The sequence below is a fragment of the Urocampus carinirostris genome, chromosome 7, assembly GCF_059441175.1.
Source record: "Urocampus carinirostris isolate Australia breed hairy pipefish chromosome 7, RoL_Ucar_1.0, whole genome shotgun sequence".
In the NCBI taxonomy this organism is placed as follows: Eukaryota; Metazoa; Chordata; class Actinopteri; order Syngnathiformes; family Syngnathidae; genus Urocampus; species Urocampus carinirostris.
Genome location: NC_142355.1, coordinates 20,929,861 through 20,945,514, shown reverse-complemented (window position 1 = coordinate 20,945,514; position 15,654 = coordinate 20,929,861). Strand labels below are relative to the sequence as shown.

General features: G+C 39.6%; 2 protein-coding genes across 2 annotated transcripts; one reads left to right on the top strand and one right to left on the bottom strand.

The window, feature by feature from the left end:
• Positions 1-1,763: 1,763 nt before the first annotated feature.
• Positions 1,764-11,255, top strand: chid1 (chitinase domain containing 1). Its single transcript, XM_088340118.1, has 12 exons — positions 1,764-2,133; positions 3,440-3,583; positions 4,867-4,999; positions 5,070-5,114; positions 5,182-5,288; positions 7,361-7,422; positions 7,513-7,602; positions 7,682-7,783; positions 10,416-10,565; positions 10,653-10,733; positions 10,816-10,855; positions 10,966-11,255. The coding sequence occupies exons 1-12, from the start codon at positions 2,008-2,010 to the stop codon at positions 11,062-11,064; spliced, it is 1,179 nt and encodes a 392-aa protein (XP_088196244.1). The 5' UTR covers positions 1,764-2,007; the 3' UTR covers positions 11,065-11,255.
• Positions 10,836-15,566, bottom strand: gatd1 (glutamine amidotransferase class 1 domain containing 1). The gene is made up of 7 exons (XM_088340121.1): positions 15,395-15,566; positions 15,219-15,295; positions 14,288-14,393; positions 14,088-14,195; positions 13,936-14,027; positions 11,591-11,684; positions 10,836-11,520 (listed from the first exon to the last, which is right to left on the bottom strand). The coding sequence occupies exons 1-7, from the start codon at positions 15,441-15,443 to the stop codon at positions 11,405-11,407; spliced, it is 642 nt and encodes a 213-aa protein (XP_088196247.1). The 5' UTR covers positions 15,444-15,566; the 3' UTR covers positions 10,836-11,404.
• Positions 15,567-15,654: the final 88 nt, after the last annotated feature.

The following is a 15,654-nucleotide window of genomic DNA, read 5'->3' as shown; positions in this document are numbered from 1 at the left end:
TCCGGTTTCCTCCCACATCCCAAAAACATGCATGTCAGGTGAATTGGCCGGTTCAAATTGTCCCTCGGCGTGAATGAACGAGTGAATTGACTGTCCCTGTGTGCCCTGCGACTGGCTGGCAACCAGTTCAGGGTGTCCCCTGCCCACTGCCCGAAGATGGCTGGGATGGGCTCCAGCACCCCCACGACCCTACTGAGGATAAGCGGTGCAGATAATGAATGATGAATGGATATGCATTGTGCAAAAAAATAGAGTGCGCAATAACATCTACCATTTTTAATGTCAAAAGGGTGGCATGTATCGTATTGGCAGATACAAAAATTAGATAATAAAATGTTCCCTCTCCTGGTCCAGCCCATTTGCCATCTTTTTAACCCAACGCAGCCCGAGACTCAAAAAGTGTGCCAACCCCTGTGTTAAAAGTTCGTGGTTGGATTTTATTTCATTTTTGTATGGAAAATTGTTGAAAACTAAGAAAATAACCTTGAGTTAAAAAAAAAAATCCACTACGCTTTATTCCATCAGGTGGAGGGCTGATAAGATTGACGATGGGTTCCAATTATTTTGGAAAGATATTGAGCGGGTAGAGAGGGATGCCTAAGACACACCACAGGGAATGATGCCCCTTCGTCCCTATTGTGGTTAAGGAATTTAAGCAACTAAACCACCACTTGGCATTTATGACTCACAGGCATGTTAGTTAAAGCTAAAGGAAATGTTTATTCTTAATCTTATCACAATCGTAGCGAAATTCTGGATTCATAAATGCAAATTTACTAGAGGAAAGAATATTTTCATTGCCTACCAATGTAAAGTTGAACAATTCATATCATCAATAAAGCTTTCCCAGAACCAGAATGCCACTAAAACCAATCATTTTTCCTAACGTTTTGGCATCTTCATTTTTTTGGAATTGTTAATTTAGTTCATTGTACAGTTTGTTGACGCAACATTGTAAGTTTGTTTCATACCTGTCAACCTGTACATTTTTGCCGTACAAAATACGTTTATTATGCATTTTAAGACGTGTACAACGTACAAGAAAATCTGTATGGAAAAACGCTAATTTGTCAATTATGGGTACCATCCGGTATACATCGACTATCACGAATCGGCAAATCAATCAAGTCAAACGAATCATTTTTTTTCGTTGGAAACGAAGCAAGCGTTTGATGCTACTGTATGCATGCGTCTGCCGCTGTAGTGCCCAATTTCGACTCCCCTGCAAAATCCTCCCCCCCTCTGACAATAGCAATCGTATTCTACATAATAAGCTTATTAAAACTATAAAGCTATTGTCGGAAGCACGGCATAATGCGCGTTCACGCACGGGGTTAGGATTTGGCAGGGGAGTCGAAATTAAGCACTACACATCAATGGTTGCTATTGTAGTTTGGTTTACAAAATAGAAATGCCAACTCATTTTTTCCTCCAAAAATATCTTTATTTACACATTTAAATGTTAAGTGTTATTGATGGATATTTTAGTTACGCTGATTACAATTGTTCTTGATTTTTTTTTTAAATTAAACATATGTACAGAATGATAAAACGAAACACATGTACAATATAACATGTTAAACTACATAAATAAACACGTTTGGAAAAAAATATGGTGTAAGATTTTTTTTTTGTATTTTGTAAGGGAAAATACGACAGTTTGTAAGGGCATGGAGCCCTGGAGGTTGACAGGTACTGTATGTTGTTTAATAAAGCACGAAAAATGAAAAAACGTAGAGGGGACGCTCGTTTCCTTTTATTTTGAAAAGCACCTTAACGGAAGTGTTTAAGGGAGCTGTGTGGACGCTGTACAGCTGCACGTTCTCAATTAAACTCTTTAGACGACTTATTGTTGTTCATTATCGATGCTCTTATTTACTGTTAATTTACAGTCGTTTAAAAGGGTAGACCTTTTTCGCCCGTTTGTCTGCGCTCCTCAAACGGACAGCCAGATATGTCCCATTCCGGTCTATGTCATCTGATTTTTGATACTCAAATGTCGTAATTATGTTTTTGTCGGAAATGAGAGCGAAGTTATTTGTGTTTGTCGTGGTGTGCTCCAGCGATTTGGTCAGTGGCACGCTCTCGAAAACGGACTTGAAGAGATCGCAGAAGGAAGAGCTTGAAAATGAGGTATTTCTTATTTTTATATGTAGTACTCCGTTCTTGTTTTACCAAAGGTGGTCCTAGTGAGGGTTTAAATTAGTGGCGTATGTACGTGTTCATTAAGACACGTTTTGCAGTATCCCGGAAATGTCGGTCAGTCTTAACCCTAAAGGGACGAGGAACGATATAAAATACTTGATCCTCCTGTGTTTTTCTCCTTTTGTATTTATGTATTTTGTACAATCTTGCTTTTAGAGCACGGGTCATCAACCTTTTAAAACTGAGAGCAGTGGCTGTTCTACACTAAATTACTCCCTGGGTGAGACCACCTCCTAGCGCTAGTTAGTATACAAGCATAGTGGGTGACAACTAATTGGTTTATCCATCCATCCACCCATTATCTGCACTGCTTGTCCTCAGAAGGGTCGCGGAGGTGCTGGAGCCCATCCTGGCTATCTTCGGGCGGTGGGCAGGGGACACCCTGAACTGATTGCCAGCTAGTCGTAGAGACAATTTAGACCGGCCAATTAACCTGTCATGCATGTTTTTTCAAACGTGGGAGGAAACCGGAGTGCCCGGAGGAAACCCACGCAAGCACTGGGAGAACATGCAAACTCCACACAGAAAGGTTAGATCTCATGAACTCAGAACTGTGCCGCACAACGCGCTAACCACTGCTGCTGCCCAAAATTGTTTTTTGTTGTTGTTTATTTTTAATGCTGACATTTGTAATTAAATACCTTTAAGTGGGTTTCTACGCATGTATGTCAAACATGCGGCCAGATTGAATCAGGCCTGCGATACCACATTGAGAGAAGCGCAAGAGAAAACTGAGCTGCAGTTTTAAATACCCCTACTGGATGTCAGCCAGGATACACTCACTAAACACTCTGTCTCTTTGTTTGTCTGTCTGCCTCTCTTTTTGTCTGTCTGTCTCTTTTTGTTTCTCTCTTTTTTTCCAACCAACCCTTGTAAGAATGTTTTCTACCATTTGGCCGCTGAGCTCAAATAAGTTTACACCTCTAGGATAAACTGCTTTGGCAATTTGGCAGTTTTGAGGAGGGAACATCCGGCAGGGCAGAAAAGCCAGCAAGAAATAAAAAGCTACTTGAATTGTGGTTGGTTACCCAATGTTTCAAATTGAGGAAAAGGGATTTTGATTGGCAGGTGACTGATAAGCTATTTTCAGAACCTGTTCACGGGCTACTTAGCTGTTCTTAGAGGGCTACCTGGTGCTCGCGGGCCCCACGTCGATGACCCCTGGTTGAGAGGGTGCCGTAAATCTTATTTTGACAAAAACTTTAAGTTTTGATTTTTGATGTTCGTTGTCTAGTCAGCCCCAGCATCAGAGTCGGTGTCGGAGAGAGGACTAGTGACAACAGCAGTTCACTGGAAGGATGTGGTGAAGGAGGAGAAGAGATATTGGACTCAAATCCAGAGGGGTTTTAAAGGAGAAGTGCTTGGCTATGTCACACCTGTAAGTCTCATGCAATACATTGACATACTATTAAGAAGTGAATCACATATTTGTATTGTTTTCACATAAAAGTATTTTGAAACAATTAGTGAATGAAGTATTCTGTGTTTTCAAAAGCTCTCATTTTTACACAGAAGGGACATTTGCACTTTTAAATGTCTAAAAAAAAGTCACATTGAACAAGGTGGTGAGAATATTTTACTAAATTTATGAAATTGATTTTTTTCTAACACGTATTAAAAAAACGAAAAGCATAAAAAAAAATCTTGAAAAGGAGTAAGAAGCAATAGTCACTCAAAAAAATCCTAAACCTTAGCAATTTCACACCACCAATACTGTATCTAGTCTATTCAATAAGATTGCACTGCAACTTCCAATAAGAACAACACAATGCATTGAATTCTTTAGAGGGACAATGTGTATTATTTAGCACCTCCTAGTGCTAAAAAAACGTTCTAATTGAAAAATATTGATGTAAATATTAAGCAAGAATAAATTACCTATCAAATAAAACAAATTAAATACTGGTAGGTTAAGAAATTTATATTTAATTCACATAAAAATAGCCTCACCCGACATTTGCAATCTTGCTGCTAAGGGTGTGCGAAAACTTGAAAAAAATCTTGGCAAAATAATTTGAAAAAAAAAATGTTGCAGTTTGTATTCCCCCTAGTGGTTTTTAGCACTCGTTCTCAGTTGCACTACACAATACAGTGACATTTGGTGGTCAAATAATACACACCGCCCCTCTAAGTGTCAAGGTACGTTGCCATCATTTAAAAAAAAAAATCTTAAATCCCAACGAGCGAGTACACATGTATATCGCATCATTAAGTCCAATTCAAAGATTTATTCCCCAAACCGCTAATCATTTTTGTATTAGTCTTCTCCTTAAAAGTTTCAAATACAAAATAAATCTTAATAATATATATCCCTTCTCTTAAAAAATACTCTGATTTTATGTCATTTACAACATATCAGTATATTTAGTGTTTTACAATGTCCATACATTTTAAAACACCAGATTAATTAAATAATGTTTTGTGTACTCACTATGCTTTTTCTTAACCACCATTTCCTGTGGTGTGTCTTGGGCAAGCCCAGCCTGATTTATTTTTCAATTGTTTTTTTTTTCCAATAATTTAATAATTGGGTTAATATTTGTTCTGCCTCACAGTTCTGAGGTTCTGGTTCGAATCCTTACCATGTCCTTTGTGAAGTGGAGTTAAATCCCACGAGAAAATCAATCAATGATCACAAACTCCACTGTTAATTTCCACCAGTGGAATTCGCACGGTTATGACATTGCTAAGCTGTTCGGCCCCAAACTGACAATGGTGTCCCCGGTGTGGCTTCAACTCCGCCGGAGGGCACGCGAGCGTTTTGAGGTGACGGGACTTCATGACCATGATACAGGTACACTGCTCACCCTTTATTTTTGTACTTGAAAGTTATTTAGAGATCATAAAGTGTTACCGTATTTCAGGCTGGGTGGAGGCGGTGCGCAAGTCTAACAAAAAAGTCAAGATGGGTGAGTAGATAAAGCCTTGTTTTTTGTTTGTTTTTCCACATAAAGACTCAATATATTTTGTGGCCAGTGCCTAGGCTGCTGTTTGACGGCTGGTCCTATCAAGACTACATGAGCGTGTTCGACAGTGAAGATGAGATTGAGGAAATGGGAATGGAGCTGGTCCAAATTGCCAAGGTAAAATAGAGCAGAGTACGCTGCAGGTTATACTGTACACTGGTACCTCTCTATTTTATTTTTAATTGTTAATGTAACATCCATTGCAGCCTAGTCATCCTGGAATGGGGATTACCTCATGTGCCGTCCCTTTTAAAGGTTTCTTAATTTACCTCATGCTGAGGTTTTTAAAGTTTTTCCCTGCCCTCATGTAGGTTTTAGATCAGAGGATAGTTTACTAATAGTCTGTAATTTTCTATAGTCTGGTCGGTGCAGCCCTTTGAGACTCTTCAGGAAAAACATGACCCTACTCCAAACCTCTATAAACAATTTCGGTGTAAGTTTTTGTTTTGGAACAATAATCTTGCTCGCTATACAAAAGAAAATCCTGGTCACGAACAGTCCCAGAGGCAGTAGAGACGACTCACCTCTCGTGACAGCTTACCACCAGCATCCACTCATCCAGCTTGCGCATGCAAACTACTATAGACTAAATAATAAAAAAATATGTTGTATGTATGTTCATTTAAAGTTATAGTAACTTTAATTTTAACTGTACAGTAAGTGCTTACGTATTGTCAACAATCTCTTGATTTCATATCTGTCGACTTCCGCCAATTGTTCCTTAGGCAAGTCGCATTTATCTTGATAGCCCTTTATCACAAAAAGACTGCACAGGCCAAAATTACACCATCCCCTGATCTGAAACCGACAGACCCTAAAAATAATTGCAAATTCTCCTTATTAAACGATAATAAACCTTACAAACACAACGCAGCACCTACTCGCAGTAAGATAAACTACCGTAAATTCCGGACTATAGAGCGCACCTGATTATAAGCCGCACCCACCACATTTTAGGAGGAAAACTGATTTTGTACTTACACAAGCCGCACCTGTATATAAGCCGCATGCGCCCACATTAATAAATGTAACACAAACACAAAATTAACCCAAACCCGACTTTAAGTCCCGCGATTGAAACTGAATGTTCTTCATTAAAGTACACAGTCCAAAAATCACAGCTGGCAAAATGAACGGAAAATGATACCGGTACTTAAGGTTTGATGCAGACCTGCAGAGTCCGGGTCCTGTTGAAAGTAATCCAAGGAAAAAAAGTCTATATTTCCAAAGGTAAGGGTGGGAAAAATATATATCCACCAATGTCCGCCGCGTCCACAAACAGGTCTCACTGATTCTGTGCCCTCCTCTCCGTCACGTAGCAGGCCGGCTTTTTAGAACCCGTTGGTGGTAGTGGATTTTTTGATGTGCCTTTCTTTTTGCATTTTGCATGATGAGGGCATGTTTACGCTAATTTAATTTATGCACAAGCCAAGAAGTTGCAGTCTTCCTCGGTGCATATATTCCACCGGTCTAAATCTTACCTTTTGTACTCTAGGGCCGCTGGCGGCCATTAGAAAAATTACATAAATTGGCCGCATCACTGAATAAGCCGCAAGGTTGAAAGTTTGGGAAAAAAGTAGCGGCTTATAGTCCGGAATTTACTGTATGTAGAAAACCGCAACAATACAGTATTAGCATTTACGATAATGTTATTGTCTGCTACCGGTGACCGAAACGATCAGGATTAGAGCCGAAATGAGCAAGATGAGATAGGTCTTTTAAAAAAAACAAAATAATTTTTCTCGTATACAATTTGAAATGATCAAAAAATGTATGAAATACGGGGAAAACGTATAAGTTGGCAGGTATGCGATCTCCGTGACTATTTTTGCAACCGCCCCCAAACCCTTCCTCAACACTAAGCACACACATTCGTTATGGTGCTCATAATTAACTCATTTTATTTTGTTAATATCATACTTTTCCTATGTTTAATTACTATTTGAATGTGTTTTTAGTGATAAGGAAGATGCGTTGTTAAGCTATTTTTAAGGCTCATTTGGATGCGTTCGGGAGGACGGGAGCGAACCAATTAGTTTAATTATTTAATATCGGGAAATGTGGTTGTTAAATAAGCAATTTGAGCTATGAACACGATCCTGAACCAAATTACGCTCTCATGAAGAGGTACCACTGTACTTTATTCCACGTTACACTTTTGCACACGTGTCTGTTTCTCTGGTGCACAGTCGGAGAGATTCGATGGCTACACTTTGGAGCTGTGGAGCCAGCTGGCAGGTAACAAAAAAAAGTGAGTTGTTTATTTTTTCTCTGCGGCCATTCACCCATGAAGACTTTGGAATGGAACCAAACCGGATTAAGTGCTTGCTTTGTCCGACAGGGAACTGGTGCATTTGGTGACTCACACGTGCGAAACGCTGAAGGCTAACCAATTAAATTGTATCCTGGTTATTCCTCCCGCTGTGACGAGGTGAGGCGAAGTCTGTATGATAAATCAACGATTAGGCAGCTTCAATGTTGACCGTATGTCAAATTTCTGTCTTACTCAGCACCGGGCAGCCTGGCATGTTTGGAAGGGAGGAGTTTGAACAACTCGCCCCTATAGTGGATGGCTTCAGCCTCATGACATATGACTACTCCAACGGTGCCAAGTAAGAACAAATGCACAGCTGCTCTGGCTTAACAAATATAACACTAACCTTGACGCTTAGAATAAAAAGTCCCATTTAAAAAAATAAATAAATGTTCTTATCTTTCCTCAATATACACAAAACCTACAATAACAAAAGTTTAAAAGGTTGGCGATATGGCGAACTCGTTTTTTTTTTCCCTAGACAAAATTAGTTGAATTTCATAACGACTATGTTATGAACATGCCTTTCGGCCATTTATGACCAGTTGAATATAATCAAAATGTATTTGTATTGATATTAGCTATTAGACCTCCTGCGTGAGTTCAAATCCAGCTCCAGACTTCCTGTGCGGAGTTTGTATGTTCTCCCCGTGCTTGCGTGGGTTTCCTCCGGGCACTCCGGTTTCCTCCCACATTTCAAAAACATGCATTTCAGGTGAATTGGCCGGTCCAAATTGTCCCTAGGTGCGAATGAGCAAGTGAGTTGTCTATCCCTGTGTGCCCTGCGATTGGCTGGCAACCAGTTCAGGGTGTCCCCTGCCCACTGCCCGATGATTGCTGGGATGGGCTCCAGCACCCCCGCAACCCTACTGAGGATAAGCGGTGCAGCTAATGAGATGAGATGAGATTAGCTATTAGTGATGGCACATGAAGAAACATCATACCTGTCAACCAGTACCTTTTTGCCATACAAAGTCCCGTTTTTATGCATTTCAAGATGTGTACTGTACAGGATAAACTCTTCAGAAAAAGGCAAATTTGCCAATTATGGGTACCATCCAGTATGTACTGAAATATTAAGGAACTGCAAATCAAACGAGTTAGTTGTGGTAATCTCCATTTTTGTATACATTTTTTTCTTTTTCTCATTTGATCTTTTCCGTTTTGCTGTGCCTCTTGTATAGCAACGCAGATAGTTAGAGGGTGTTCTCACTTGTGAGAAAAATAAGAGGTCAGAAAGAGCAAGGAGGAAGATACAGTTGTTGCATATTTGCAAGTAAACATGAAATGTACTGATGAATGCTGAGACCTTGACCAATGTCTGAAAGAACGTCTGCCCGGACGCCCAGGGCGTGCATCTTTTACGTCGGGCGTACAACTTACAAAACGTCTCTGCCCGGGTGGCCGAAAACTTTTTCAAACGTTTGCTTTATTACGATTTCGAGATCTTTATTCGGTTTGGAAATTTCGGAATTTGATTTGTTTGGCAATTTGCGTACTCGCCAGCCAATCAGAAGCCTGCATCCAATAACTCCATGCTTCCGGACTTTCCCGAGCGTTATTATGTCGTATATTTGCATATAATTGTTCAAAGTCGACAGAGAACACAAGAAAAATGGAGAAGTGGTTAGGAATCAAGCCAAAACCTCAGCCCCAGAAAAAATATTCAAAAGAAGCAACATTTATGACGCTACAAAACGTAAACGTACATTAAAAGCATCGTGGAAAGAGGAGTTCACGTGGCTTGTAGCAGACGATGCACCGCAACACATTGCATGAATGTAGATGAGTAAATACAGGTACATAGTAATGGCAGATGGAAAACAGCGATGTCATATACATGCAATGAATGTTATCAATCCTTAATACTTTGCGACAATTTTCTTTTTGCGATTAGCCGTCTTATTGTGTTTTAAGTTGTGAAAAATGGGGCAGGCAACTTTTTAGAGTCTTTTGGTCACGAGTTTCAGACACTGCCTTGACCCGTAAAGATATTATTTTCAACAATGGCATTCAACTAAAAACCCCGTAGTGGTCCTTTAAGCAACATTCAATTACATATAATAATAATAGTTATATATAGTTATATATGTTTTTATAAATCATTATTATTATTGTTGTTCTTAATAATAATTTTTAAGCACATACTTGGTATGCCTAGAAGAATATAACTAAACAAAAGAAAATTATCTAATGTTAAATTATCATAATGAATAATGTCCAACTATGTACGGAAATGTAAAAAAAAATACAACGGTCAGGCCTTGGAGCCTTGGAGGTTTACAGGTATGAACCTTAGATACTGTGAAACATTACAGTGTAAGAATTCAAAAAAAAAAAAAAAAACACGGTGAAGTAAAGAGTGAAAAAAACAATATGATAAAGGTGAAAATTAAAAATAATTGGAACTTAAAAACCCAATCTGCCATGGCTTTACTTTTAACTCCTCTCGGTAAGAGTTGAGATTATTTCAATCCCTTGTTTTCTGGACTGCCCAAAAAGAATATTGCAAGCCTGGAGTTGTCACTGACTGCATTTGTCATCTACGCAAATCAGAAGAGGTAATTACTTTATAGTTGTATGTCTATATATTTTTTTGTTTTATATTCATAATAAACTTTTCTACGTTTTCAATTTAAAATTGTTATTTCATTTAGCAAAACCTTCAGTGGACAGTCTTTATGCATCAGGGCACTCATTTGAGCAAACTATAGACTTACTGGTCCCATATGCTGGTCAAATACAAATAAAAACTGTTGAAATTGAACCCTCAGTCGTTTTACTGAAACTAAGGATGAGGTGGAAATGTTTTTTTAAAGTTGAATGTTCTTAACGATCGAATATCATCAAATCGCCCACCCTTATTTATAGTTCTGTATGAATTTATGGAAAGCAAGCCACACTGATCCTTGTTGGGTGTTTACTTTCAGGCCAGGCCCAAGTTCCCCCGTGCGCTGGGTCGAAGACTGCATCCACCAGCTGGCCCCCCAGAAGGAGTGGCGATCTAAAATCCTGCTAGGCCTCAATTTGTACGGCCTGGACTTTTCAAACCAGCAAACAGAGCCAATCATCGGGGGCAGGTGAGCGTCACACTGCTGCCCTACCTTTATGCACGATTGATACACAGTTGGATCGAGGGTCAAGAACCAGTTTGTAACCTCCAACAGGTACATTGCACTTTTACGGGAACACAAGCCGAAAATCATCTGGGATGACTATTATGCGGAGCATTTCTTCACTTACAAGAAGTAAAGACGACTTTCTGTTTAACACACGATTTACCTCTTTCTTGTTTTGCAAAACTGATTGAGCCTTTCTGTATTTCATAAGCAATGGCATGAAACATGTGGTGTACTATCCATCATTGAAGGTACAACTTTATTGAAATGTATCACACTCCACGAGACTCTGTGAATGATATATGACTGTTGATTCATTTAAAAGCATTAATACTGAAATTCATTTTCTTTGACTTTGCAGTCCGTGCACGTGAGAATCGCTTTGGCAAAGAAAATGGGAACCGGCATTTCCTTGTGGGAACTTGGACAGGGGCTGGACTACTTCTATGATCTCCTTTGAGAATCGGGACACAGATTCATCGTCTTATTTTTAGATTTTCTCACGAAAAAGGAGTTGCTGTTTTTGTTCTCTATTGGTAGAGGAGTGCAACTGACAAGCTCTGAATATGAGCCGTTAAAGGCATTTAATTGTGACGAGGGGGAAAAATGTGTTGTTTACATTATTACTGATAATAAAGCTTGTGAAATTCGTCTTAGAGTTGATTAACGAGTAGCATATCATATCGGGCAGTATCAAAATACAGTCACTTACAGTTGGATCTTTAGGAAAGTGTTAGATTTGATTTACATGTAAATAAGTGTTGGGGTGATTTGAATGTTACAGTGTACCAAATCTAACCTTATTTGGTGCCAGAGAGAAAAATTAAATTGTTGACAGCAAGCCAGGTGGACTGCATGTTCTGCCCAGTTATCAGGTGTCTGTCAGTCACAATATGCACGGCATCTTCTTGGCTTGCTGCAAAACCCACGTTTATTTATCAAAAGATTCTCTTATAAACTTTAAAAAAATCTATTTTTTTGCTTACCTGTGTATGAGCCACCACTGTCCTTCACAAAGTCTTCCACTATTAATGGCATGTTGGCAAAGTCAGGCCTTCGCACCAGTTCAAAAACGGACGGCTTCAGAAAACACATTAAAACAACAGAATCTAAATTAACATCACACTAATGAAATACAATCTTAAAAGAAACAATAATTACCACATTTATTCAAGCATTAAACCCACACGTGTATAACGCACACCCCTAATTTTCGATTAAAAATCTTAGTTTTTCTCAGCTCAAACTAAGCATTGTAAATCTAGCTAAATATTTGCAACCGTGATTAAAATTTATGTTGGCCTGTAGAGGGAGGGGCGCCACCAGGCTGTACTTGCCCAAGACACACCACAAGAAATAGTGCCCCTACAACCCTAGTGGTTAGGGGATCCAACGAACCAACCAAACTATGAACACAATAACGAAATAAAGTCTTCTATAGTTATGTTGTTTAAACACTGATTCATCCTCAGACAGCCGAAAGAGTAAATTTAACGTTAGTTTCCCAGTTGGAAGAAACGTCCACTTCCTAAATTATTTTCACTTCCTTCTGAGTCTAAATTCCACAGCAGGTTGTCTTCAGAGCAGTCTGTTTTATTTCTAATACCTGTTTGTAGAAAAACAAAACCTTAGATGATCATTTATTTTGGTGTCTCTTCTAATGATGTTTCAATCCAGGATATCACTGAAGTTGGGCAACGTTTCCTTTCCTTCTCCATGTCTGGGTACAGTATATAAGTTATCTCCCTCGTTGGGCTGTTTTTGTTTTATTCATTTATTTTGGGACGACTTTCTGTTATCTCAATTCTCACATTTGTCCCTAGTACAGTGAATTTTCTGCTACCTACTTGATTTCTGTGAATTTCAGCGTGAACAACTATGAGCTTGCAATAGGCGTCATTTATTTTCACCTTGAGTTTCCATCTAATAGATACAAACATCAGTAAAAAATATAAAGAACATTGAATTGAAACTTAATAACTATAGATCGGGTGTTAGCAACAAGCCAGCTATTTGGCGCTCCTAGTGGCTCCCTGTTTTTTTTTAATTTTTTTTAAATGCTGAGGTAAAATTGTATGGTTTCTGTTGGGGGGTCAATCATGACAAAAATATTCTTAACATTTTCTAATGACTGATTTTATATATATATATATATATATATATATATATTATACTGAATTCGAACCTCCTGTGTGGAGTTTGCATGTTCTCCCCGTGCTTGCGTGGGTTTCCTCCTGGCAATCCGGTTTCCTTCCACATTCCAAAAACTTGCATGTCAGATTAATTGGCTGGTCCAATTTGTCCCTCGGTGTGAGTGAGCGAGCAAGTTTGTCTGTCCCTGTGTGCCCTGTGACTGGCTGGCAACCAGTTCAGGGTGTCCCCTGCCCACTGCCCAGAGATGGCTGGGATGGGCTCCAGCCCCCCCGCGACCCTAATGAGGATGAGCGGTACGGCTAATGAGATGAGATGAGATGAATACAGTATGTGTTGCCATCCTTAATAAGTTTAAATAAAAAAAATATTTTTCAAGATTTGGGTTGCCAAAGCGTGCTCTAGATATTGGTATTCATGCAAAACAGCAATGCTAAACTTACATTTCAGTGTTGACAAGGCGAGGAAAGAAATGAAAAGGCACCTTTCATCTACGCATGAGCCAATTACCATTTCCTTCATAAAGCTTCCATGCAAGTACCGTAATTTGGATGTTGTTACTAAAAATACATGTATGTGTCTTGTGGGTCGAGAGATGTGGTTGCTTTCATCCATCCATCCATTATCTGCACCTCTTATCCTCAGTAGGGTCGCGGGGGTGCTGCAGCCCATCCCAGCTATCTTTGGGCAGTGGGAAGGGGACCACCCTGAACTGGTTGCCAGCCAGTCGCAGGGCACACAGAGACAGACAATGCCCTCGCTCATTCACACCTAGGGACAATTCAAACCGGCCAATTAACCTGACATGCATGTTTTTGGAATGTGGGAGGAAACCGGAGTGCCCGGAGGAAACCAACGCAAGCACGGTGAAAACATGCAAACTCCACACAGGAAGGTTTGATCTCATGTCCTCAGAACTGTGCCACACATGCCCTAACCACTGCACCGCTGCACTGCCCGGTTGCTTTCAATGTTTTGCTATTGTGATCAGTGATGTCTCCGACTGATAATCATTGCGCAAATACGGTACTAATACATCCAAGCGTGTCACCCAAGTCCTCATAACACTCACCCAAACTTTGAACTTTGCGTGTTATACTTGAATAAATATGTTATATTACATTTTTAAATGGCCCAGCCCAGGGGTGAAAGTTTTCAATGTTCTGCGTACTGAACATACCCCAGTCAAACTATATCCATTAAAGATCCACTTGCTTCCTTCTGTGGCGCAACACAGCGCTGAGACTCCCTGTCCAATGGCGCAAATGGGTTCTGCACACAAAAATGCTTAACTAGCGATCACCAACAGGCGACTTTGACAAAATTCCTCACTCTGTTGAGAGATGAAATGTGAAAGAATACGGTGCAGTGAGCCACTAAATGCCAGGTCGCTGGGCGCTCCTGGGCAGTCTGGGATCAGCAGAGACTGGTAGCGAGCTCCTGTTTGAAAATAAAATGAAAGGCTTTTGTTTTATGAGTTAAGTGACCCGACACAGCGGGTTAAATCGAATAACGGTGTCTTGGGGTCTCACCATCGATGGATTCCAGCTTGGCTGGAGTTGCGTAAGGCTTCATGTTGAAGTCCTGCACCCATCTAGACGTGCTCTCATCCACCCCAACAAAATCTATTGGCTTCCCCTTGTAGAAAACAAAAAAAAAAGACAAAAAAAAACTTTTTCCCCAAAAAAGTGTCACATTAGCATATTAAGCTAGTTTTTAGTAGTACAGCCTTTAGTTTTATAGTTAAAATGACCTTGTAACTACAGATATGGCTGTGATTAGACAGGTTGTCAATTACCTAAATAATAGTAAGCAATTTTATCATAAACACCTATACATATCTCATTATGTGCTTATAAGCCTTACTTTTCCTGCCAGAAATTGTGTTACAGTTCAGGAGGAAATCTTTTTTTTTAATACCATTCGAATACATACATTTTGTTGAAAGCAAATTAAAAATGTATGATACTGTGTTCGCTTGCTATTTTCTCGGGAGGCATGCCGTTCAGGTCGGTTGAAATGAAATGCACAGTTGTGGCCACTATCGATTATCCCCGGTTAATGATTGCTGAGAGCAGAGGCTGGCAGTTCGTGAATTTATTTTTCCATTCGAGCTGCTGAAGCGTGCCATTGCAGCAAGCCTAAAATTAACTGCATTGTTTTGGGCGTGATCCATTATCCCCAGTCGAAATGTGTGCCATGCTCGGCAGCCTTTTTTTCTTGTTACTGCCTCAAATAAACAGCGCCAGTGTGGCCGTTTTCCCTGTTCAAACACAGATTTTCGAATATTTCCGGGATTCTGGTCAAAATTTAACAAAATAACAAAGGGGTAACGGTATTTTTAGCATTTTTATTTAAACGTGTGTATGGAATGAACTCAAAACAAAATCACAACAGTATTTGCTAAAACATAGTATCGCAGTTTAGTATATTTTAGTCTAATTTAAGCAAAATGAAACTTACCGCCGGCGTGGCTGTCTGGAGATTAAACACAGAGGAGCACAGATTGAAGCACTGCTGGAAAGACTTAGCAGACACACCTGGCACCGGTAAACAATACACAAAGTAAAATAACCCTACATAAAGTTTTGATCATACAATTATTATACTTGGCTACTTTAGCTTGTAAATAAACACACCTTGTGGGGAGGCACTCAGCACAAGCAGGCAAGTCGGCTTCGCAGACATTATTTATTGTTTGTTTTTCACACTTATCCTTAAAAAAATCACATAATGCAAGAAATTTTAAATTCGCCGATCAGAATTAGGAAGCGATGCATGGGAAAGAGTCAGCTGACCACAACATCCACCTTGAGACCTTCAGAATAAAAGCACAACAATCACCGAGTAAAAACTGCATTCTTAAGAACACGCAACCGAGAACGATAACCAATCTCTT

Coding starts and splice junctions, on each gene's coding strand:
- chid1 (XM_088340118.1), top strand. CDS start 2,008: ATGTTTTTGTCGGAAATGAGAGCGAAGTTATTTGTGTTTGTCGTGGTG. Junction 5,289..7,360: donor AGCTGGTCCAAATTGCCAAG/GTAAAATAGAGC, acceptor TCTGGTGCACAG/TCGGAGAGATTCGATGGCTA. Junction 10,734..10,815: donor CATTTCTTCACTTACAAGAA/GTAAAGACGACT, acceptor GTATTTCATAAG/CAATGGCATGAAACATGTGG.
- gatd1 (XM_088340121.1), bottom strand. CDS start 15,443: ATGTCTGCGAAGCCGACTTGCCTGCTTGTGCTGAGTGCCTCCCCACAA. Junction 15,296..15,394: donor GCTGAGTGCCTCCCCACAAG/GTGTGTTTATTT, acceptor TACCGGTGCCAG/GTGTGTCTGCTAAGTCTTTC. Junction 11,521..11,590: donor CAGTGGTGGCTCATACACAG/GTAAGCAAAAAA, acceptor TGGGTTTTGCAG/CAAGCCAAGAAGATGCCGTG.